Source organism: Nyctereutes procyonoides, unplaced genomic scaffold (assembly GCF_905146905.1).
Source record: "Nyctereutes procyonoides isolate TBG_1078 unplaced genomic scaffold, NYPRO_anot_genome, whole genome shotgun sequence".
Classification (NCBI taxonomy): Eukaryota; Metazoa; Chordata; class Mammalia; order Carnivora; family Canidae; genus Nyctereutes; species Nyctereutes procyonoides.
In genome coordinates this window covers 57322851-57347939 of record NW_026575020.1, presented here as the reverse complement: position 1 = coordinate 57347939, position 25089 = coordinate 57322851, and the positions used below count along the sequence as shown (strand labels likewise).

General features: G+C 45.2%; 1 protein-coding gene across 3 annotated transcripts in view; it reads right to left on the bottom strand.

The window, feature by feature from the left end:
• Positions 1–25089, bottom strand: part of TNRC6C (trinucleotide repeat containing adaptor 6C) — a 150834-nt gene that overhangs the window by 7172 nt on the left and 118573 nt on the right. For all 3 annotated transcript variants that reach the window (XM_055321319.1, XM_055321335.1, XM_055321326.1), the window contains exons 10-19: positions 20442–20584; positions 18803–18952; positions 17229–17375; positions 15147–15266; positions 10962–11045; positions 10483–10714; positions 7520–7687; positions 6020–6211; positions 5399–5542; positions 877–993 (exon numbers count right to left, since the gene is read on the bottom strand). In XM_055321319.1, the coding sequence (XP_055177294.1) occupies positions 877–993; positions 5399–5542; positions 6020–6211; positions 7520–7687; positions 10483–10714; positions 10962–11045; positions 15147–15266; positions 17229–17375; positions 18803–18952; positions 20442–20584 (1497 nt within the window). The remainder of the gene's footprint in view (positions 1–876; positions 994–5398; positions 5543–6019; positions 6212–7519; positions 7688–10482; positions 10715–10961; positions 11046–15146; positions 15267–17228; positions 17376–18802; positions 18953–20441; positions 20585–25089) is intronic.

Below are 25089 nucleotides of genomic sequence, written 5' to 3'. Positions count from 1 at the left end.
AGGGAAAGTAGCCCTTCTCTTTAGCTAAATGATCATGGAAGTATTAGAGGTCTACATACATCTCCTCTGTAAATGTCAGAACTAATAAACATTAGAAGGAATGAAATAGTCCAGAAGTTCTCTCTTTTTTTTTAAAGAGTTTATTTATTTATTCATAGACACAGAGAGAGAGGCAGAGACACAGGCAGAGGGAGAAGCAGGCTCCATGCAGGGAGCCGATGTGGGACTCGATCCCGGGTCTCCAGGATCACACCCCAGGCTGCAGGCAGCGCCAAACCACTGCACCACAGGGGCTGCCCCCCAGAGGTTCTCTTTTTTTCAGTAAGATTCTAACTAAACTATATGTTGAATCACTGTATTTACACCTGAAACTGTGTGTTAACCATGCTGGGATTAAAATTAAAATATTAAATTGACTGGAGTGTGGGAAAAAAAGGATGCTAAACTATATCAAAGCGACTTTCTTCCCTAGGTACTAATATTATAGGAATTCCAAGAGCATCCTTACATTGGTTTAAAAAAGTCTGCATGACAAGGTTTGAAGGAATACAGAAATGTACTGAGTCTAAAAGATATTTCTTACTTCAAGGACTTCTAAAAGTCTAGGGTAACAAAGAAATAATCCAGGCGCAGCACTGATCCGAGTGATGGGACGTGGCCACACTTCCTGGGACCTACTCTTGTCTCCTCCATCGAATTCCGTGCAGACGTTGTCTGCACATTCTGAGCCCTCATGTCCCCCTTTTAACCACGGGGAGGGCCGGGGAGGGGTGCGGGTCTGTGTGGGCAGGGGTGCCCAGGCCCCCTCTCCGTCACACCACACGACCCCCTGGCTCCGGGCTGAGTGGGCAGACGTCAGGGGAGGCCAGTGCGTACCTGCAATGCTGGGCGCGGGCGCGATGCTGCTGAAAGAGCGACCGTAGCCGGAGGCACTGAGCGGCCAGGCACTCGAGGAAGGCAGCGCGGCACTCTGAGATGACGGTGGGGAGGACCCTGCAGAAGCAGACACGGCACTGAGAGAGGCGGTGGTGGGTGCACTGGGGCAGCCCCTGTGCCTGGAGGTGTGAAAGTGCCACCGCCAAGAGGGGGTCTCCTCCGAAGGGGCCAGTTTTTGTCAGGGGCATGACACAGATGGGGGCACGGCTGGGGCAGGCAGGTCCCGGGGCCCAGCAGGCAGGGAGGCCAGGAGGTAGAAGCAGCCTTTCAGAAGCAGGGCTCCAGGCGGGAGAGACAAGGACGTGCAGTAGAATGCAGAGAACCATCCGGGTGTGAACCGATCTCACGAACTCCCTCCCAAGGAGAATGAAACTCATAGTACACGGTGCTCCCTATCTTTTCACGCCTCAAACAATATTCACAAAGCTAAAAACCAAGAAACTCCAAGCTTTTTGTTACACATTTTGCTGTAGGAAGACCAGCACTTCATTCTGATCCAAAAGTCTCAGGTGTCCACCAGCTCCGGTCCAGGCTCTCCCTTCTGACATGGGCATGAGGCAGAGCCCCGTGCAGGGGCTAGAGGACTGTATCCCCAGCCGCAGACCCCTCCTGTGCAAACACCCGCTCATGCACCTGGGAGGGAGGCTGGCGGGTGTGGCTGCCCCTGCTTGGCTCCCTGCTGTCTGGAGTCTCCAGGTCAACCCCCCTTACACCTCCCAGGTTTCTCTGGGGAGAGTAGAAAGCTGGGGAACAAGGAGGGTCAAGCAGTGCTGACAGGGTTAGAGCAGGACAGAATCAGAGCTCTTGTGATTAGGAAAGTGACTCCACCGATGTGTGGGACGTGAGCATATGACAGTCTGCTTGTCATATTTAGTTCCACAAACAGAATCTCACAAGACATGGAAGGGCCCCCCACCCAGGGAGGTGCACCAAACAACGTCAGGAATACCCTTCACAGAGACTACCAGGCATGGGGGACCTCTCAGACTTGCACAGTGTGTAACCTGCACAGCTGTCTACAGCTGCCCTACGGTGATGGATCTCCTTAGAATGAGGGCACTAGAACTCATGAACATTAAAACTGATTTGTAATCTATAGGTCTGCAATTAAAAAGAAAAGAAAAGAAAACAAAACAGTCCTACTGGTATCTTAAGCTTACATCTTAAACTCCCCTCTTTCATTTACCAACAAAATATAATCACCCCAAGATCCCAAGATTAGAGATTATTTATTTAGCCTTCTGTGGTATTTATTTATTTATTTTTAGATTGTATTTATTTATGAGAGACACACAGAGAGAGAAGCAGGCTCCCTGAGAGGAACCCAATGCAGGACTCGATCTCAGGATCCTGGGATTTTGCCCTGAGCCAAAGGCAGATGGTCAACCACTGAACCACCAAGGTGCCCCTGTGTTATTTTTTTTTAAATTTAACAATGGAGTGCTTAGATTTCAACAGTGCTCTACTCAATGCTATGAAATGGCATGACTGTACTTCACCATCCTGGTTAATGTTCACTTCATACAGATTACAGCTGTACCCACCATCCAAACAAATACTGTAAACATGTGAATTTTAGTATCAAATCAGAACTTAATGGCAATAAATGAAAAACAAAAATGCAAATTAAGGCGACACCTACTATAATTGATACTTGACAGAAAAAAACAGAAAGCTGCATTAAAAAATATATAAAATAAATAAGCCAGTATCAAGAGGTTAATGGCTATTCTCCTTGTTTTCCTCCTAGGGCACAGTTTCTTTCTTGATTTTTTTTCTCTCTGTTCTTTTTTTTTTTTTTTAATTTTATTTTTTCCAAGAACAGATTTTATTGCAGGTACCCTCGGGCGAGGTTCCATGACTCATGGGGGGGAAAGAGAGGGAGTCCTGGAAGTTGCACCAAGACAAGGTGGTAGGGGGTTTACATAACCTTGTAAGGCAGAACGGTTTCCTATTGGTCGGCTCATCCGCAAAGGGAGGATTGCAAGCCGACCAGTCAGAGTGACCCTCACTATGCAAAGGAAGGATTGCAATTCGACCAGTCAAAGGTGACTTCCTCCTCTGGGGTTTGAAGGGCATTGGGTTCGGGTGGGGAAGTCCAAAGGGGAGGTGTAAGGGTCGGCGAAAGCTGTCAGCAGGTCATTGGTCCACTGGCATCCCAAGTGGAGGTGGTGACAGGAACCTCAGCCATTTTGGGGTATCCGCCATCTTGAGGAGTTTCTCTTCCCTCCTGGCCCCAACATTCTGACCTTTTGTTTTATATAATGGTGTCGGGGGCTTTCTCACTGTTTTTTAGGTCAAGCTGTTTAGTCAAAAGTACGATAGCTGGGGGTGGTGGGGAAAGCAGTCAGCTCAGTTGGTGAAGCATGCAACTCTTGATCTTGGGGTTGTGGGTCTGAGTCCCATGTCTGGTGTAGAGATTACTTAAAAATTAAAAAAAAAAAAAAAAAAAAAAAAAGCAAAACTGGAGCATATGGTTGGCTCACTTGGGGGAGCGTGTGACTCTCAATCTCAGGGTCATGAGTTCAAGCCCCACGCTGGGTGTGGGGCCTACTTCAAAAAAAAATTTTTTTTAAAAAGTGTAAAAATTAAGGAATGTCTGGGTGGCTCAGAGGTTTGGCACCACCTTCGGCCCAGGGTGTGGTCCTGGAGTCCTAGGATGAAGTCCCACGTTGGGGTCCCTGCATGGAGCCTGCTTCTCCCTCTGCCTGCCTGTGTCCTTGCCTCTCTCTCTCTCTGTGTCTCTCATGAATAAATAAATTTTTTAAAAAATCTAAAAAAGATTTAAAAAGTATATATATATATAAATATATATATGTATATAAAGATGGCTTTTGTGGCTCAATCTCTGAGGAAGGTCAGCTAAAGGGGCTGCCTGGAAGTTCCTTGCGTGTGGGGAGCAGCACATCACACTCTGGAGAGAGGCGGTCAGCAAGGTCTGGCCTTTGCCATCCTACTGGACTGTGGCAGTGGCATTATTACATACCAAATCTATGTACAGAGGAGTTCTGTATGTTCCTCTTCTCCAAATAATGAACCACGAGGGGCACAGGAGCAGAGGACCAACGGTTCTCCAGGGCATGCAGGAGGAGCTTGGTGGGAGCTGCCTAAGACTGGCCACTGACAGCCCCCAGAAGTCACATGACATCACGTGAGCTTCGAGGTGCCCAGGCTGGACCACTGCCTAACACTTTACCTTGAAGCTGGAGACTGCGCTTTCTCATCTTATCCTGACACCAGTGCCTCTGTCTGCCTATCTCTGTCTCAGCCACGCTGGACTGGAGGTCAGCTGCTTGGCCCTGCCCTTAGAATTCACCTACTTCTCCAGGCCGCCTTTGTCACATCATGGCATGCTTTTGCAAATGTGGAGGTCACCTGCAATGCTCCAGGGGACCACTGGAGGACCCACAGGGCACTAGCAGGAAGCTCTGTGCTACGCTGAGTAACCTCAACTCTTTCTGGGGTCTTTCAATACCTGGGTCAGCGCAGTCTGTTCACACCTGCCCACGATCCTCAAAATACCCCAACGGACACTCCTGCTGTGACATGACCCTGCTGCCACACTCACAGGGACAAGCACTGGGGGCTGAGTCTGACATGCTGGCTTGTGACTCACCCTGCCCCCTGGCATCTCACACAGGCTCCACTTCCTGTCCCCTGTACCACTCCTTTGTCCCCAACAGCAGGGCTGCTCTAGGAAGCGAGGCATGCACAACATTGAACAGGATGATCTGTACTTCTGCTGGCTTTCTACCCAAACCACAGCAACACCTAGAAGCCTGTCACTTTAAAGAACCCTACCTTTCTCTCCCAGTCTCACTTTAAGTGGGAAACCCGAATTAACATTCTGGGACCGAGTGGTCTTACTGGGTATGAGCGTCTGTGGCAGCCTAGCTATTCCCTCCCACTATTTGGATGTCGGCGCTGCCACTGTATCAGGGTGGGCACTTCCAGAGCTGCTCCATCTACCCTTCTCAGCATCATGCCTGACAGCGGCATGTACACCTCCATCATCACAGCTAGCTCCTCACTTCCTCCTGCTGGGTCCAAGGCTGACACAGGGTGAGCCCAGATCTAGCACCACGATTGTGCCAGGAACACAGTGCTGGGGACGGATTTCAGACTTTTTACCAGACGTTGTGGAAGGAAACAGATTGGGGTGGAGAAGTAAGTAAGGGGTCAATCTGCCTGCAGTTTCAATAAATTTTAAGTGGGAACCTGTTCACTGAAAAGCTTAATGGTTAATATCGGGATCTACTAGCACAGGGCTCAGAAAGGATGTGTTCATAAACCCAGCAAATCAATCTCCATTTTCACCATTAGCACTATCTCCAGATGGTGAGAAGTGCTCACAGATGTGTCTCACAGCATCCCTGCTCCACAGCCCACACGCCACCCTGGCGCCTCTGAACGCACGTAGGAGGCCTTCTGTGCCAAGCAGGTCGAGTCCCACTCTCCTCACCTCCACTCTTGAGGAGGTAGCGGTTGACGTCCTGTATGGTGGTATTAATGGTGGGCCCAGTAGGGACGCTTCCAGGAGTGACGTCGGGGTCGTTCTCAGGATCAATATTCTGAAGTCCTTTCCATGGAACTCCAGGATGGAATTCTGGAAAATTCCAAACAAAATGGAAATCAAAACACGAGTACTACAGTATCTTCACACTCCTACATGATAATTCATGGAAATTCTTATAATCTGCTAGTTAGAATAGAAGACACATCCTTCACTTTCTTTCAGTAAATCACCCATCCTTTGGAACAAGCTAGAAGTAGGGACTATAGCGGCCACATTAAGAGAGTGTTCAGATGGTGTGGAGTCTAGAAACAGTCTGGCCAGATGAGATACAGCATCCATTCTCCTTCCACTCCCCTCACTGAACTGAGGGACTACAGAAAAACGCTGGGTGCTAACCACTTCCCAAATCTGTGCGCCAAACAGATTTCTAGGGGAAAAGCCAAAGCTATGGGGTTCATGTTTCTAGGACTCTTAGTTCAGATCCTGGCTTCTCTGGAGCGGAGTTGCTCTCCTCAGGCTTGGGGCAGCTCTGATCTGCTGCTGCACAGAAGCGTTGCACACTCTTACCTGGGGGCCAGTTGATGCTGGAGCCATTGGAGATTTTATCACTGTCAGATTTGGCACGTGACCAGCTATGGGGAACAGCTACAGGAGGACTGGCTGGTGACTCACTGTTCTGGATTAAATCGTACCGGCCATAGGAGTCGTCGATGGAGGACTTAGCTGGAGGCCCAATGCTTAGACCTCCAGGGATAGCACCTGTGGGGACAGTGGGAAACAAAGAGCTGAGTAAACACGGGAGCTCCTGACCCTCATTACTAGGCACTGGGCCCCGCCCCTTTCAGAGGTACATGAACCATCAGACTTGGTTTGTCTAACACTCTCTAAAGATAAGTAACCATTTTGGTTAGCCCAAACTTCATCTGTGAAAGACTGAAATTGTTTTACTTATTTTAAAAAAATATTTTATTTATTTGAGAGAGAGAGAGTGAGCGAGGGAGTGCAAGAGTAGTGGGGAGGGGCAGAGGAAGAGGGAGAAGCAGACTCCCGGCTGAGCAGGGAGCCTGATGTAGGGCTCCATCTCAGGACCCAGGGATCTTGACCTGAGCCAAAGGCAGACGCCACACCGAGCCACTGAGGCACCCCTCTTTTTATTTTTTTAAGATTTTATTTTTAAGTGATCTCAACCCCAACAGGGGCCTCAAACTCACAAACTGAGACCAAGAGTCGCATGCTCCACCCACTGAGCAATCCAGGCACTCCAAGACCAAACGAAATTCCTTAAGAACCATTTTAGTTTCTCAAGTTGGAAACCTTGATAAAACACAAACCCATACCATTGAAAGCAGGCCTGTGCCATTCTGGGCCAGCTTATGAGTCTCTGTGGTTAGCGATGGACGTTGCGGTTATGTGTGTCCTGCCCTCCCTCTGTAAGGACACTGGGTGTGTGAACACAGAGCCCTTATCTTCTGGACTGGACCGCCCTCCCAGAGGCGATTATGCTTTCCTGCCAAGCCAAGGAAAGTGCCCCGGTAGCGTGTGAGGATTTTCTTGTAGAATTAACGGTTATTAATTTTTGTTTTTCCTTTTAGAATATTTATATCAAGAAAGAATCATATGTCTATTACATTTTTCCTATTTATGCTATCAGGAAACTGGGAGCTAAAGTTAACGCTTAATAGTGAGGTCACCTCCTCTAGTTATCAGCACTTTTGCTTCTTTTTTTTAAGCATTTGATTTTCTATTGTGTTTCATCATTTTATTGAAAAACTTTTTTCTCAGTAGACAAATTTTTTATTGAAGAACACAGGTATCAATAACAAATATGCAAACTATGACCAATGTTCTTTGTTGCTCTGGGGTATTTTCAACTCCTGCTGGGTTTATAGCAAAGACCTGAAGATTGAGGTTTCAGAAAGTTTGACCACAGCCCAGATTACACACTCTGTGATCAAATTCTTAGACAAGAGACTCAGTGGGAGTGATAGAATGAGTATGCTCTACACCTGGAGAGTCAGCAGTTGGAACAGGCATGGCCGGGCCACAGACAGCCCAGCTCAGACATACCATGCTTGCTGGGGTTCTGATCGAGGGGAGAAGCAGCACCGGGTAAGTTGTCCATCGGGTTGGGGTGTGTCCACTGAGGGAGACGTGACTGGGACTGGGACGGGTCCTTCACCGACAAACCACCAGTCATGTCCATGCTGTTGACATTCATGTTTGGGTTCAGTCCAGCTAAAAATAGAAATGCTGTTAGCATATGTCTACTCTTCCTCTAGATTTTATTGCATTCTAAAGCTCTCCTGGAGAATCAATCCAAGTCTTAACTCATGGCCACATACTTCACTCTAATTTTTAATGCTGGTAGAAAGAAAAACTTTTGTATTTTAAACAACATGTTAAGTTTCCAGGAACATTATTCCTGAATTAAGGTGAAATGGAAATGAACATTCTCTGATTAAGTAAGACCAACAACTCTCTTCATTTCACACGTTTCAGAGTTAAACATGGTCCCAGTGCTCCTCAGTACCCACAGAAAGACAGTGCAAGTCCAGACAATTTGGAAAATCTTTTTTGATCTTAGGATATCTTAGGGAAACTCACCAGATCAATATAACTCTTTCAGAGTTCTGACAGTGTTCTAAAGTAGCACCTCCAGAACAATCTAGTAGCAATAACACAATTCCACTTTGAGTGAACTTACTTTACTAAATGTCTGCTCTTCAGGACTTTAAATATCAAACTCATTTTAAGGACTTGACCTATTGGAGAGCGTCAGGGGCTGCTGCCTGCCTCCAGCTGGAGTGCATGCCAACCCTGGGTTTTCTTTCTCACAGCTAAAGAACCTGCTGCTATATCTGGCAACACCATGCCAGGTTACTAAGGAGAGGGAGGAGGATGATAAAGAGTCCCTGATGGGGCCACCAGTTATGAGCTGGACTGAATGCTCAGCTGGTGGAGAATACTCGGCAGGTGCGCACCCTGGGATCCACAGACTGTACATCTTGGTACATGAGTCAAAGTTAATCTCTACTCCTAAGCAAAGTATCAATCAGGTTTGTTCTTGGCTTTAAATCCGTGACGGCCAAGGCAAATGCCTACAGGGGCCCAGTGGCTGTGAAGTGGGCCTGGTGGGGATAGTGGCAAATACACAAACTCTGCAGATGAAACAAAATGTCTGTGCATGTTAGATGCTGCCTGTGTGGGTTCACACGGATGGCAATCTTCACTTTCATTTGTACAGATCCAGTCAGGTGAGTGGACAAGGCTGGGCTCTGGCCTTTACAATGCTTGGCCTGAACCTATCTCCCCAACTTGCATGCTCATATGTGGACCCCCACCCACAACTTAGCATGACCACCCTGGACACTCCCTTTCCTCTGTTCCAGGCTCTTGTCACTAAAGTCCAGCTCATCTGGGATCCAAGCTTAGCTCCTGCACTGGGTTCTTCCTTCACCACTTAAGGTGAACACGAAGCTTTCCCTTCTCTGCAGCACTGCCTATGAAGGTTTTCATTATTCTATGCCTATGACAAATCCCAGCAGTCAAGAGACAGCAGAGCAAGGAGTCTCTGTGTTAACCTCTACACTCAATGTGGGGCTTGAGCTCACAACCCCGAGAGCAAGAGTCACATGCTCTACTGACTGAGAGAGCCAGGTGTCTTGCTACTTATTTTTAATACATTTATAAGTCTAATGTGAATATTATAAAATATTATCAAAATATTTTTCATCCAATTTTGAAGAGCCACTCTACTAATATTTTCATGTGTGCTAAGGAAAAATCCTTAAAAGGAGAGATTAGTGTACTTCATTTTCCAAAAATAGGTTGAGAGGCCAGATGGACACTAGAAAGCTGAAGCAGAAGTGTTTTAGCGTAACAGACAACAGAAACTGTTTCTGAAAGGACTCCTAAACATGTCTCACAAAGGGCACTATCCTGAGAACTTCACGTATTAATTCAATCTTTAAAGGACCCCATGAGGTAAGTATCTCCACTTTAGATGGAGAATTGAGGCAGAGCCAGTCAGGCAAGTCACCCAAGGAAGTGCTGAGCCAGTCCTGGTGGAGCTGGGACCTGGTGTGGTGGGCATCTCCCCAGCCAGGCCTTAGTCACCAGACTGTCCTCCTCTGTGCATATAAAGGGCTGTGAGCACGGGGCAATGAGAGAGGGACAGGATGATCACATTCATCAGGTTCATATTATGGACAGATCACATCAACTGCACGTCAAGAGAATGCGGTCGTACGATTTATGGCTCTTTTCAGGGCAGTATCATGGAAAGAGGACCATCAGCCAGTAGCAAACTCACCATTATGCAACTGGCTTTTGCTCCTTTGGATATTTATTTCCTGGGTTTCTGGTTCCCTTTGTCCTGTAGCTTCACACTAACAGCCAACTGACAGACAAGCCTGAGAACTTCTACCAGTTTCTGGATTCTTACGTCAAATTCTTTCACACGTATAATTGATTTACTGACATATACCTCCCCATGACATTTCCTCATTACTAAATGCAGTTACATAACCTGTAACAAACCCCTCCTGGCTGGCTTGTCTGACCTGGAAGGCAGCATCGTTTCTTTTGTTGACCTGAGGGTTTCATGTGTTGAGCACGCTTCCTACAGGTCAACACAGTCATATGGATTTGGCAGGCTATACAAACCATCTTCTACACTACAGGATGTGTATGGACAACTCCTCTGCTTTCCAAGAATTCTCTGATTTGTAAAAATCTAAATACCTTTATTAGTAAAACCATTATAAACTCATCCCTGCAGTTAGGTTGGAAGATGGTGGCTGCTAAAAAAGCATAAACCAGGAATAGAACAGACTGAGTCAACAATAGAAATGAGGGAATTCTGGGGCTTTCACTGGTGCTACTTTAAAAGATTTTATACTGGAAAATATTTATGGCCATAGCAGAATTTTGCTCTGCGGAAGAACGGACGGTGCTGCCCCCTTACCAGGAAGCCCCGGCAGAGCGCCAGCCTGTTGTGGGGAGCGGTGGGTCCCACCGCTGGGACTCACCGAGAGGGTAAGGAGCAAAGGTGCTGGGTGAAGACTGCGGCTCTTTGGTCTGCAGGTCAGGCAGGCCGGGGGCCTGGGGGTGGGGGGGGAAGCTGTCCATGGCCGATTTGCCTGCAGAGGGGTGCAGAGACAGGTGCGGCGGGGGCGGCGGCGGCTTCACGAGCAGGGCCTGGGCCAGCTGGCGCTGGTGCTGCTGGATCTGCTGCTGCAGGTTAGTGATTGTGCGCGCAACCTGATGGCAGAGATGTGAGTTGGAAAAGGTTCCAAAGTGGCGCCTGTTACTTGTCTGCAGACCCAGGGCATTCACTCTCTGCTGGCTGGGCCAACCTGCTCCCAAGCCAAGGTGACCCCGAGACTGCTAAAAGGGGAGGCTTAGCAAGAGAAAAATCAATAACAACGTAATAGTTTGCCATTTAGCATCTTCAGATCAGGGAAGACGAGAGTTAGGGGTCCAGCTATACCCCCCAGGTGATACCTACTTGCTGCTCCTGTTGTCTCATAGGTCCGGAAACATTACGCTGAGCCTGTAGCATCTGCTGCTGGATTTGTAAACGTTGGTATGCCTGTTGACACAGAGTTAAAATATTGTAAGAAGGCCATCAATACATGATTCAACTTTTCTATTTAAAAAAAGAAGAGAGGGCAGCCCTGGTGGCGCAGCGGTTTAGTGCCGCCTGCAGCCCAGGGTGTGATCCTGGACTCCCGGGATCGAGTCCTATGTTGGACTTCCTGCACGGAGTCTGCTTCTCCCTCTGCCTGTGTCTCTGCCTCTCTCTCACTCTCTCTGAATAAATAAATAAATCTTTAAAAAATAAAAAATAAAAAAAAGAGACAGAGAAAGAGAGAGAAAAGCCAAGATTCTTGGTCCCCCTTACTATACTGTGGTTTAAGAAGACTGTGAGGTGGAAGCATTTTTTAGAAAGAGAAATGTTGGGCAGCCTGGGTGGCTCAGCGGTTTAGTGCTGCCTTCAGCCCAGGGTGTGATCCTGGAGACCTGGGATTGAGTCCCACGTCAGGTTCCCTGCATGGAGCCTGCTTCTCCCTCTGCCTGTGTCTCTGTCCCTCTGTCTCTGTATTCTCATGAATAAATAAAATCTTAGAAAGAGAAATGTCTTTCCCAAACCCTTCTAGCGTATAGATTTTTATAAAGTAATTCAGTCAGTACCCCTGCTTAGTGTAGGTAATGAGGTTTGTCAGCAAATACTTCTCAGTTAATGAAGAGATAATTCTTCTGCTTGAGTCATACAAACTAAAAGGAAAAAGAAATGATGGGAAAATGAAACACTCTTAATTCTTTTTTTTTTTTAATTTTTATTTATTTATTTATTTATTTATTTATTTATTTATTTATTTATTTATTTATTTATTTATTTATTTATGATAGTCACAGAGAGAGAGAGAGAGAGAGAGAGAGAGGCAGAGACACAGGCAGAGGGAGAAGCAGGCTCCATGCACCGGGAGCCCGACGTGGGATTCGATCCGGGGTCTCCAGGATCACGCCCTGGGCCAAAGGCAGGCGCCAAACCGCTGCGCCACACAGGGATCCCAACACTCTTAATTCTTAAGTAATATAGATGAAAGTTGTCCAGAATGGCTCAGATTGTGGCAGAATGGCAGTGACTGGCCACTCCAGACAATCACAAAGCAGTATGTATTCAAGGCTTGTGAGTGCCAGGGACCCATGATGATATCCTTTGACAGCGGCCTAAATCCCGGCCTGTGGCACTACTGTCACAGGCCCCGCCTGCCCAGCTAGCTTAAGTAGCTGTGAGCACCTCTGCACACACCCATGCAGAAGTTTCATCATCTGGTCACTTTGAAATACTGGTTGCCTCTCATATATTATTTTCTTATAACATGGAATTTTGAGCATGTGTTTAGCAAGAGGATTTATTAAAACAGGATCCAAATAAAGGTAAAGACTATACTATTAGAAATGCCTCACTAATCTCTAAATTATAGAGGAATAAAATATTCCACTTAAGTGAATCTTTAAAGGACCTAAAACTTAACTTCAGGATACACCAAAACCTTATTTTACTAATTATTTTGAAAAAAAAAAAAAAACAAAAAACAAAAAACAAAACAATATGCACAGTTTGTAAAACAATATATATATATATATATTTTTTTTATTGGTAAAACAATATATTAAACATAATTCAAGATTTTCTTGAGATGGCTGCAGCTTTCATTTTTTTTTTTTTTTTTAAAGGACACTGTGAGTGGTGGGCTGTGGAGGAATTGAAACCCTCATGCGCGGCCGGTGGAAATGTAAAACGTGGGCAGCCCAGGTGGCTCAGCGGTTTAGCGCTGCCTTCAGCCCAGGGCATGATCCTGGAGTCCTGGGATCGAGTTCCACATCGAGCTTCCTGCATGGAGCCTGCTTCTCCCTCTGCCTCTCTCTCTGTGTCTCTCATGAATAAATAAATAAAATCTTAAAAAAAAAAAAAAGATTTTCTTGCTTTTTCTGCCATCTTTCTGATCCGCCACAATGGTGCATGCGAATGTCCTGGCAGATGCTCTGAAGAACATTAACAGTGCTGAAAAGAGAGGCAAAGGCCAGGCTCTTACTAGGGCCATACTCCAATGTCACAGTTCAGTTTCTAATTGCAACCATGAAGCACGGTTATATTGGCAAATTTGAGATCACTGATGATTTTTAAGAGCATTTGTTTCCAGGGCCTGGGGCTTCACTAACTGGAAAACTGGACCCTCAAACTTGTGAGTCTAACAGCCAGTAATGGGTTAGGGCCAACAGGGCCCAGGGCTCTCCTGTAAGGAGAGCTTTGGCATCAATGCTTTTGTCTATCAGCTGGGAAAATTGTTGTGAACCTCACAGGCACAGATTAAACATGAGTGATCAGCCCCAGACTGGATGTACAACTCAAATATCTAGAAAAATGGTGGAATAATCTCCTGTTCTGCCAGTTTGGTTTCACTGTGCTGACAAGCTCAGCTCAGCTGGCATCATGGACATGAAGTAGCAAGATGAAAATGCACAGGAGGGAAAGAAAATCCTGTGATTCTTTTTCTGGAGATATAATATATACATGCAAATAAAATGCCTCAATGGAAAAAAAGATTTTCTTGATGCCTTTCACACTATAGAGGTCAATAAAATTTACCATATAAGTAAGAGATTCTAGAACATCAGTATGATAACTATGTCTCAGGTCAGAATATAGCCATGTCTTCAGTGTTATCAAGGAGCAGAAAGCTATTTTCCTCTATAACAACACATCTACATAATATGCTTTCTAAATATGTACCTGAATTTTACGGTTGTTTTTTTCTCCACCTCTGAGGTTAGGGGTCTCTGTTGCTGTTGGTAGTAAAAGCAATAATCCTGTGGGCTTGAACCACCTATTCATGGCACTTTCAGGTCCTGGGAAATCTTACCACCATGCTGCAAGGTGTGCCCCCCACCCTGTCTCCCATTTTATGGACCAAGAAACAGCCTCTGAGAGCCTAACATGATCATGGCCCCACTTTCTGAGCTCTGTATTCTCCCTGACACCACAATTCGTCTCAGAGCACTTTTCCCTCCCATCCCATGCTGCTACTTACTGGAAAACTGGACCCTCAGGCTGGTTAGACGTGAGTCTTAACAGCCAGTAAAGGGTTAGGACCAACATGGCCTGGGGCTCTCCTGTAAGGAAAGCCTTGGCATCAATGCTTTTGTCTATCAGAGGCCTTTTTTCCCTTCCTTCAGGATTCCTGGTCATTTTCTAGGAGATGAGTTGCTCGACAAGACTTCGAAATAAAGCAGGTGTCAATATTTTACAGAAAGGTCTTTTTTTGTTTTGTTTTGCTTTTTAATTATTTTATTTTATTTTATTTATTTATGATAGGCACACAGTGAGAGAGAGAGAGAGAGAGAGAGAGAGAGAGAGAGAGGCAGAGACATAGGCAGAGGGAGAAGCAGGCTCCATGCACCGGGAGCCCGACGTGGGATTTGATCCCGGGTCTCCAGGATCGCGCCCTGGGCCAAAGACAGGCGCTAAACCGCTGCGCCACCCAGGGATCCCTAGAAAGGTCTTTAGTGTATATAAATCTGTATGCATCTAGAGATATGGTGGCATGGCATTTTATGGTAAAAACAGTTAAGATGTTAAAAACTTAAAATTTAAGGTATGTTAAATTGTAAAACTTTCAAGATTAGGCTACATCAGCCTTTGTTAACAGGGGTTGTAAGAGAGAATTAAACCCTAATCTCAAAGGCATCTACCATATGTAATGAAGTAACTTCTCTTTCAAACTTTCAGAACAGTCTTTATGTGAACCACCTTTGAAGAATTTAGATAGTTGTCACTTGAATGAATTTCTGTGTTCTCTCTCTGGTTCTGATAGGAAACTCTGGATGAGAAAGGCTAGCTGAGAGCCTGGGCTGAAGGACATGCCTGCTGTTAGGGTCTGGGATGCTCTGTGAAGGGGCCAGAGAATTCACAAAGCTGAGGAAAAACACCCGTAAGTGCAAAACTTCCTAATTTTTTTTAATAGTCTAAAAAAATTTATGAATGTCTCAATGACATTCCCTGACATTAAGAAAGCACGGCATCAATGACTTTTATTAGTCAGTGGCTATGTCACTGGCATAGCTACGGGAATGTCAGTGGGTACTTTTCCTGAGTTCTCGAAGCTGAAAGGATCTGCTCACTTACCAGCTGCAGCTGATAGAGCTGGTTCAACATCGTCATATGCTGAGGATTGATTGGCGAGGTCAATAGTGCAGGGTTGAGACCAATGTTTTTTGCTGCAAACTGCAAAAGCTGTGCTTGAACCTGTTGAACAGAAGACAGAGTATCAGTGACCCGTGTCCCTATTGAAATGGCCACCAGTCTAGGCAGTCTTTGAAGATGCAGAGCTAATTAATCAGTGACAGTTATACTTGTCTTAAGAATTAACTTCAAAAGCCATTAAAAAAACTCATGAGCATTTTGCCATTAGTAGTTCACATGCTTCTGTGGAAAATAAGGAAGGAAGGAGAGAAAGAGCCTTCCGCCTCAGAATTAAGATGCTAGGGCTCTGGGTGACTCTTGTTGAAAACTGATATCACATTCTGTTATGTGAAAATAAACAGGCATGGCTCAAGGACTTGAAACAGTGATTGTGGGGTCTCCACCCAGGATGGGCTCGGGAAGTAGTCTACACCTGCTCTGCCAGCCCCGACCTGGACATCAGGCTGCTCTCCCATGGGGGGGAGGGGGGGCTTCGACTAGAATTTACTGCTCTGAAACCATCCAGGGCCTGCTGTGAGAGATTTTGATGTTTCCCACTATGTACTATGTGTCCTTATCACAATATTTATGCAAGATGATTTTTTAGGTAGCACGTGGAAGGGCATCTTTTACTTTAATAATTATTTACTGTGTATCAGAAAACTGACTTTTCTATTTATGGTAGATATGTAAAGTTTTCTATTAGAATAAATTAATTTCAGCAGGCAAGTCATTTGAAGAAAACACGCTATGTAATAGTAGAGGTCATGTGGGGGCACGAGGGTGACACATGCTTTGCTGGGTGTGGGAAACCTGCTGTCACCCAGGCCCAGCTCTGTCCCCAGGCTTAGATAGTGGGACATGAGTAGATGTGTTGTGTGATTGGGAAGGGCTGTGGCAGAGCGTCCTGCAGGGCCACACAAGAGAAGCAAACACCTGTCCTGTCTAAGCTTCTGTACTCGGGGGTCTCTGGTATAGCAGTTCACCTTGTATCATGATGAACAAATTTAACTATTATTTTACCTACATTTCAGCCATCTCAACTCACAAACCTGGGATCAACCAATTGTGGAGGGATAACTCCTTCCAGCTAATTCTATAACTTATCATTAGTATTATTCAGTATTTTTAGAAGGGATGAGGACTGAAACACTGTAAGGAAAAACTCAGTCTGAAGTATAGAATTAAGGAATGTTCCATAAGTAAATGAAATTAACATGAAAAAATTCCATATGCTTTAGAGCTATGCAAAATAAGATATCCTTTTCCTTCCTTTTGTTTGACACTTTTTAATTTTTTTTAATTTTTTATTTATTTATGATAGTCACAGAGAGATAGAGAGAGGCAGAGACAGAGGCAGAGGGAGAAGCAGGCTCCATGCACCGGGAGCCCGACGTGGGATTCGATCCCGGGTCTCCAGGATCGCGCCCTGGGCCAAAGGCAAGCGCCAAACCGCTGCGCCACCCAGGGATCCCTGTTTGACACTTTTTAAAAAAGAATTTCTGTAGGCAAAAGTGGTCTAACACAAAGTAATGAACTTAACTAAGGAGTCTGTAACATATTAATACACATTCTATGACCTATGATCCCATGCAGTTGTCCACTAAGGCATCCTTAGGGCCGTGATTGCTCCTGGGTGCTCCCTCACATAGGGAGGACTAAGCCATGTTTCAGCCAGTTATCTCCTCTCCTAGCCAGGACAATTCATCAGGCTCAGCTGAATATATTTGTCAAGGCCAGGACAAAAATCCCATCATGGTGGCATGTGAGGCACATCTTTTCACCCGGCAACACTGCTCCTGACAGGAGGACAGATCGCTGGCTGAAGAGCAGTTCTGAAAGTGCCTCCTGCAGCGGGAGGACAAACGGACAGGCTGAAAGGACTGTCTAAGTAACACCGGGAGGCTCCTCTTGGGTGTGGGTAAATTCGCTCTCACTTTAAAGCAGTGCCATTGCTGAGGCACAGACACCACAGGATGGCCACTGGGTCCCCTGACTCAGAGCGTGTGGGGCCAAGGGTCGGACCTGAGGGGATAGAAACGGAGGCACTTGAGCACGGAGGCTGGGCTGGGAGGAGCTCAGAGGCTGCACGGGGGGCTGCGGCGGCTGTTGCATGGTCCTGGCTTGTGCTGCTCCACTACTGCCGAACATACCCAGATTGCCACTCGGTATCTGTGGGGAGACAAGAAGGGCTAAGTGGTTAGGGAGCTGGGCGATGGAAGGGCCCTGGAGGAGGCTGTGCTCTCCTAAATGTGACAGCAAAAGCGTACCGACTTCTACCAAAGTGAATTCATAGTAAATGGTGCCATTCAGACTGGCCCCTGATGACAGCCTGCGAAGCTGGCCTATGTTTTTTTAAATCACAGATGCCACAGAGTAGGGCCAGTCAGAACATGTCCTCGAACCAGGCTATCACATCCGAAGACATGACCACTACATAGCACGACGAATAGAAGCAACGCATAGCTACTGGGCTGCTCAACTTTCCTCAAAGGGTATGTGCAGTGAGGTAAGGAGTGGTAAGGGGTAGAGATTACAAACCCGAAGACACCAACATTTTCAGTGAGGAAACAGAAGAATAATCTCAGCCAGAGCTGAAGCTGAATAACTAGACAAGTCTAGGTAGTTACCTTTGTGCTAAATATAATCAACACATTTTTCAGTGTACCTTCTGCTCTCCTAGAGGAAGTTACCTGATGGACACTGAGCAGCAGACCCGCCAGGTGGGCTAATTCCCAGCTCCTGCCTGCCAGCTGGTGAACCATCACATGGCAAAAGCCCCAAAAAGCAGGTGGTACGCTGAGTTACCACTAGGGTTAGCAACCTAAGACGGCGAGGCTTGTGCAGATGGGGATGGCACTGGGAAGAGGTACCACTGACTGCTACCCTGGGAGAAGAGGCACACCCAGGGCACTGCTTAAAAAGATGTTTCAAAGGTGGGTGCATGTCAGCCTCGTGTGGGAGGAAATCCATAAAAAGGACGTCCTATAGATGGGAAAAGCATGAGTGGCTTGTATGTCACGTCTTCTAGGGGGATGGGGAGAGACAAATGGCATGAAGCAGCAGTCAATACAAACTCTCAGTCCTCCCTTCTGTGACACCTGTCAGGGACTCACTTTCCCTGCATGTCAAAGACAGGGAAAATGCCTCAATGTGGCTCTCTGGAAACCCCCAAGACATTACCTCTATTTCAGGGAGCAAGGGGAGTGAGTGGTGTTTTCTCACAGACCAGTGTATGTAAGGTCTGGATTGCCAGGAGGAAGGATGGCATCACCTGGATCCATGAAGGGATTTGGCAACTGAAGACCACTCTGCAGGATGCACCATTTAAAGCAGCAATACGTTAGCAATGAGAGCACTGAACTCAGGTATGAGTTTGTTAGGTGTAAAAATAAATAAAATTCTATTTCCTAGAATATGGTTCAATTTCAAGAACTGGATTCAACTTTCAATACTTGTACATCACTTGAAGGGAAATCCTTCTAGATTTCAGCTATCTTTATAAAGGTATTAGTTAAAAATCAGAGTATAGGTCCCAAACACATTTTTTAGAGACAGGTGAAACCGAGACTACACCGCCTCTCTCCCCACAGCCTTACCTGTCTAGAAGAATTCAAGTTTTGCATGCCCAGCCCTGAGGCAATCCCACCCAGGGCCTGATTAGGGAGTGCACTGTTTGAAAGGGGGAGCTTCAGGCTTGGTGAAGGCAAAAACGGTGAAGTCGTGGGCTCTTCCACTAGGCCGCCGTCCTGATTGGAGAAAGAAAGGGTGAGCTGTGTGCAGTATTCGTCCGCAGACAAAGCACAAAGCAGTTTCCCAAGGACATATAAGGGGATGTGGATGAATAAAGAATTAAAAGATCAAAAAAGTGTGGATAACAAGAGAATGGAGAAATGGGCCAAAGGAAGAGGGGAAAAGAAAAAGAGAAACAGGATTAAGATGCTGCTCCCGTTTTAACAATTAATTTACAAACACAATCATTAGTTTATAATGTGCTCAGACCCTGCCCACCCCGCCCAGGGGCAGGGCTCAGGAGAAGGATGGAAATAGTAGCTGAAATCTTATTTGGAAAACACTTTATAACCGCTTTCAAATAAATAGGCTCCTTTCTTCATTACTAAGGCTCTGGGTAACATTCAGCTGTTTTTGACCTACCAACAGCAATTTCACATGGTTTAATCCAATAATAAGGTGAGTTATAAAGCAGAGAGAACCTTACTCTCTTTTATATTATTAAGGTCACATTACAGGTCAGGCCCTTTGCAAATTTATCTCCTCTAACTTCACAATAAGTGTGTAGTATTATTCTACGTTTTTTTTTTTTTTTTCTTTTTTGGGGGGTATTATTCTACATTTCAAAGTTAAGGAAATGAGTCAGGGTCTCACACTTAGCAAGTAAAAATATAAGACATCAAATTAAATAGCAATTTCACTAAGCATCCTGGATATGAACCACACGACAGCAGGGTGGGGGAGGGCAGGGCTTGACCCTCCTTCAAGGTCCTCCCCCACCACAGCTTTCTGCAGAGGAGTGTGTGGCAGAGGACAAAGTTTATTTGTGAGCAGAGATGAAGTTTATCTCTCTCTCCAGTAAACCTTTCTGTTCTGATTTTTTTTTTAAACCTGTCCTTTCTTGCTTCAATTTTATTTTCAAAATTAACATTTTGATTGAATTTCATGAGATGCTGGTCTCCCCCTTTTGAAGTCACACCAATTTGGAGAGGGGGCATCACTACATGACAATCCTGAAGGGACTGAACCGGTGTGTGGACATGTGAACCACCCTGGGGGCTTCCAACATGCTCTCTGAAGTGGCCAAGCGGGGCCGGCTAGATACGGGTGCCTGCGCCCAACCACTTCTAGTCTCTTTTTCTGAGATTAAATGTGTAACACATCATTTCAGTCGGAAGAACAGTGCATATAAAATAAGACCGTAAAACAGAAATTTGATAACCCGTTATTAGACAAATTGAAGCAGATAACCCAGCCAAGTTCACCCACTAAAATGAAAAAGCAGTTTTTAATTTCAGTATTTTTTACCCCTAGTCACATCGTATGAAATACAATACTTTCTCTTCTGAGTTAAACATTCATATATATATTTTTTAAACTGGATAAAAGTCACTTAAATATTGCAATCTGGCAAGTATTTAACCCAGCTTGCGTTAAGGACACAGTAAAAATGAAAAATACCTGTTGTTAAAAACCAACCAACCAACAAACCACCCGAGTTCACACCTTGTCGAGAAAGGTGGGGCGGTCCCCGGAAGAGTCTTTGGAGACTGGTGGGCGGCAGCCAAGGGCTTTGGTGACCACTCCATTGTAGTCGGTCACTCCCAGTCCACGCTTGTCCACGTCCACCTTCTTTTCCAGCAGGGCGCCTGTACAACAAACAGAAGCAATGCTTACACCCAAACGCCCAAGGAATGTCAGTCAGGGGTGCCGAGCACAAGATGGGCACCAGTTAGAGCCTTTAACCCCATGAAAAATGGAGAAGCTGTGGTGTCGCTCTTGCAAGCCTCTGTCAGTTTGTAAACAGGCCCTGCTCTTAGCTCTGCTCTGGCTCCTTCCGCTCCAATCACACCTGCCACTCTGCTCCTCAGGGCCTGCCCTTCCTCCCCACTGGGAGGCACCCCCTTCTTCACACAGACCTTCCCTGATCTTTTTGTTTAAAATGGCACTGCTGAACCCTCACAGCCATTGGTTTCCATTTCCTGCATCCCTGTGAGCTGCAAGGGCTCTTCCACATACTGTAGACACAATATCATATAAAACAGACACAGTTTTTGTCCTTATGGGCTCTTGGGCTAGTGATTGGTTTTGTGTGGCCACCTTTGCCTTTGTGCTATTTTACAATTCTAACAAGCTACAATGAACTTCTTCCAGTTCTCACGGATTGTCACATCTGTCCTGGAGGCTTGTATCACACATTTTGGTGCCTGCACATTAATTATAAAGCTGATCCTCATCATACATGGATTCTGTGCTTGTGAATTTACTGGCTGGCTAACTTTATCTGTAGCCCTAAATCAATAAATGGCACTTTTGTGGTCATCTGTGGACATGCGGAGGGTAGTGAAAAATCTTGGTTGCCTGAACACACTTTCCTAACTCAGGCCAAACAAGATGCTCTCTGCTTCATACTCAGCTCTTCTACAGTAACAAATATCCCTTTGTGGTCTATTTAGTGCCACGTTTTCCACAGTTTTGTGCTTTTTGTTGGTGACTGCGGTGTTTAAAATGGACCCCAAGTGAGTGCTAATATGGTCTTTTGGGTTCCTGCGTGCAAGAAGTCTTGTGCCTGATGGAGAAAATGTGTTAGGTGAGTGCTGTTGAGGCACGAGTTACAACGCTGCTGTTCAAGTTCAACGTGAGTGAATCAGCGATCTGGTTTGTCCAGCAAAGGAAGAGCAGCATTGTAACTCAGGAACCCTAGAGACCACACTGTTAGCTCTTTCTGAACACTCTTACATATATACCTACAGTGTGTGATGAAGCTATGGAAAGGATGGAAAAGTGGCTTTTTGGATGACAAGGTGATGACTGATTTTTTTGTTTGTTTGTTTAAGTAGGCTGCACGCACAGCATGAAGCCCAACACAGGGCTTGAATTCACAACCCTGAGATCAAGACCTGAGCTGAGACCAAGAGTCGGATGCTTAATGGACTGAGCCACCCAGGCACCCCAAGATGGTGACTGATTTTAAGAAAGGTGTAGCAGAGAGCACTAAGTATAGATGGCCAAAGAGATTTATGGTCAAATGACCCAGGGTCAAGAAAATGCTACATCTTTCCTAGCTAATGTTTTCCTATAAAGAAAGAAATATGGCATATAGCTATTTGTGAGAAATATGTATTAAGTAAGGTGTCTTTAGATAGAAACACACACAAAGCAAGGCTATATACTGACTGGTTAACAAAAATGCTGTGGCCAGAGGCTTGTGGGAACTGGATCCTATATTTCCTGGGAATGAAGAACAGAAACCAAATGCATTTTACAGGTGAATATTTAACATACTTATTATTTTATTTATTTTTTTACTGAATAAATCTGATGTGTAACACTGTATAAGTTTAAGGTGTATGTGTAACTTTGATGCACCTACATATTGGTAGCATAGTTACCTGGTTACATAATTGATACTACATTACTGTCTGTATTCCTCACACGGCCCACTGGATCTCTGTGGCTTATGTACTGCTTGTTACAAATCTGTACCCTGAAATACCACCACTCCCCACCCTCTCCAACAGCCCCACTCCCCAGTAACACCATTCGCTCTCTGTGCTGTACAGGTTGAACTTTGATAGATTCCATGTGTGAGCGGAATGAAACAAGACCATGAAGTACTTGTTTTGTCGGACTTTGCTCACTCAGGATCAGGAACTTAAGGTTCACATTGTTGCAAATGGCAGGAGATCTTCCTTTCTCACAGCTGAATAACGTTCCACTGTGTGCATGAGCCATTTCTTTCTTATCCATTCACTCGTTGATGGGCATTTGGGTTGTTTCCCTACCTTGGCTATTGTGAATAATGCTGCGATAAACAAAGAAGTGTGGATATCTTGCCAAGATCTCATTTTCATCCTCTGGGTATATGCCCAGAATTGGAATTGCTGGATCGTACAGTAAGTCTACTTCAAATTTTTTGAGGAACCTCCATATTGTTTTCCATACCAGTTGGACAAATTTACACTCCTCCCAACAGTGCACAAGGGTTCCCTTTTTTACCACATCCTTGCCAGCACCTGTTGTCTCTTGTCTTCTTGACAAAAGTCATTCTGACAGGTGAGGGGAGATCTCATCGTGGTTTTGATTTGCAATTTTTCTGATGATGAGGGATGCTGAGCATCTTTCCATGTGTCTGTTGGTCATCTGATATCCACTTTGCAGAAATGTCTATTTAGTTATACTACCTATTTTTTTTTAAAGATTTTATTTATTCATAAGAGACACAGAGGCAGAGGCAGAGACATAGGCAGAGGAAGAAGCAGGCTCCCTGTGGGGAGCCCAACGTGGAACTCAATGCCAGGACCCCAGGATACCAACCCAAGACAAAGGGAGACGCTCAACCACTGAGCCACCAGGCGCCCCTCTACCTATTTTTTTTCAGACTTTTTTGTTGTTGTTTTAGTTGACTGAGTTCATTTTTTTTTTTAAGGTTTTATTTATTCATGAGAGACACAGAGAAAGGCAGAGATATAGGCACAGGAAGAAGCCGGCTCTTTGCAGGGAGCCCAGTGTGGAATTCAATTCCGGAACCAGGATCATGCCCTGAGCCAAAGGCAGATGCTCAACCACTGAGCCACCCAGGCGTCCGAGACGGAGTTCTTTATATATTTTGGATATTAACCCCTTATCCAATATATGGCTTACAAAATATTTCTCCCATTCTCTAAGTGTTTTTCTTATGCTGTGCAGAAACTTTTGAGTTTGACATAGCCTCATCAGTTGATTTTTCTTTTGTTGTTTGTGCTTTTGCCATCATGTCCCCAAATTATTGCCAAGACCAATACTAATGGACTTCTTCAAGTTTTTTTTCTACAAGTTTTATGGGATCAGGATTTTTGTTTAAGCTTTTGATCCATTAAGAGTTAATCTTTGTGAGTGGTATGAGATAGGGTTCCAATTTCATTGTTCTGCACACATTTCTCCATTTTCCTCAGAACCATGTGTTGAAAACACCATCCTTTCCCCACTGAGTATTCTTGGCTTCTTTGTCAAGTATTATGTTGACTGTATCTGCTGGGATGGATGGATGGATTTATTTATTTATTTTTTAAAAAGATTTTATTTATTTACTCATGAGAGAGAGAGAGGGAGAGGGAGGGAAAGAGAAAGAGAAAGAGAGAGAGAGAGAGAGAGAGAGAGAGAGAGAGAGAGAGAGAGAGAGGGGCAGAGACACAGGCAGAGAGAGCAGGCTCCATGTATGGAGCCTGACGTGGGACTTTATCCTGGGTCTCCAGGATCAGGCCATGGGCCGAAGGCAGTGGCGCTAAACCGCTGAGCCACCTGGGCTGCTCTCTGCTGGGATTTAATTCTGGGCTCTGTCTGTTTCACTGGTTGATGGGTCTAACTTTTTTTTTTTTTTAATAAGCTCAAGGCTCAAAATGGGGCTTGAACTCACGACCTGAGATCGTTACATGCTCCACTGACTGAGCCAACCAGGTGCCCCACATGTGTCTATTTTTGTGTCAGTACCCCATTATTTTGATTACTGTGGCTTTGCAGTACAGTTTGAAATTCAGAAGTGTGATACCTCCAACTTTGTTCTTTCTCAGGACTGCTTTGGCTATTTGGAGTATTTTGTAATTCCACACACGTTTTAGGATTGTTTCCTCTATTTTTGTGAATGCCTTAGTTTTGTTTTTAAAGATTTTATCTATTTATTCATGTAAAACATGGAGAGAGAGGCAGAGACATAGGCAGAGGGAGAAGCCGACTCCCCGTGGGGAGCCTGATGTGGGACTTAATCCCAGGACCCCAGGATCACGCCCTGGTCTGAAGGCAGACACTCAACCACTAAGCCACCCAGGTGCCCCTGCCTTTGGTTTTTTGATGGGGATTGCAATTAACCTATAGGTGGTCTTGGGTAATACAACCATCTTAATAATATTCGTTTTTTTTTTTTTTTTAATCTGTGTACATGAGATACCTCTACATTTGTTTGTGTCTTCTTCAATTTTTCAGCAATGCCCTGCAGTTTTCATCGTGCAGATCTCTTTATTTCCTTGGTTAAATTTATTCCTAAGTATTTTATTGTTTTTGATGCTACTGTGAATGGCATGGTCTTATGTCTTTTTCAGATGTTTCATCACTAGTGTAAAGGAATGCAACTGATTTCTGGTTGTTGATTTTGTATCCTGCCACTTTACTGAAATTGTTA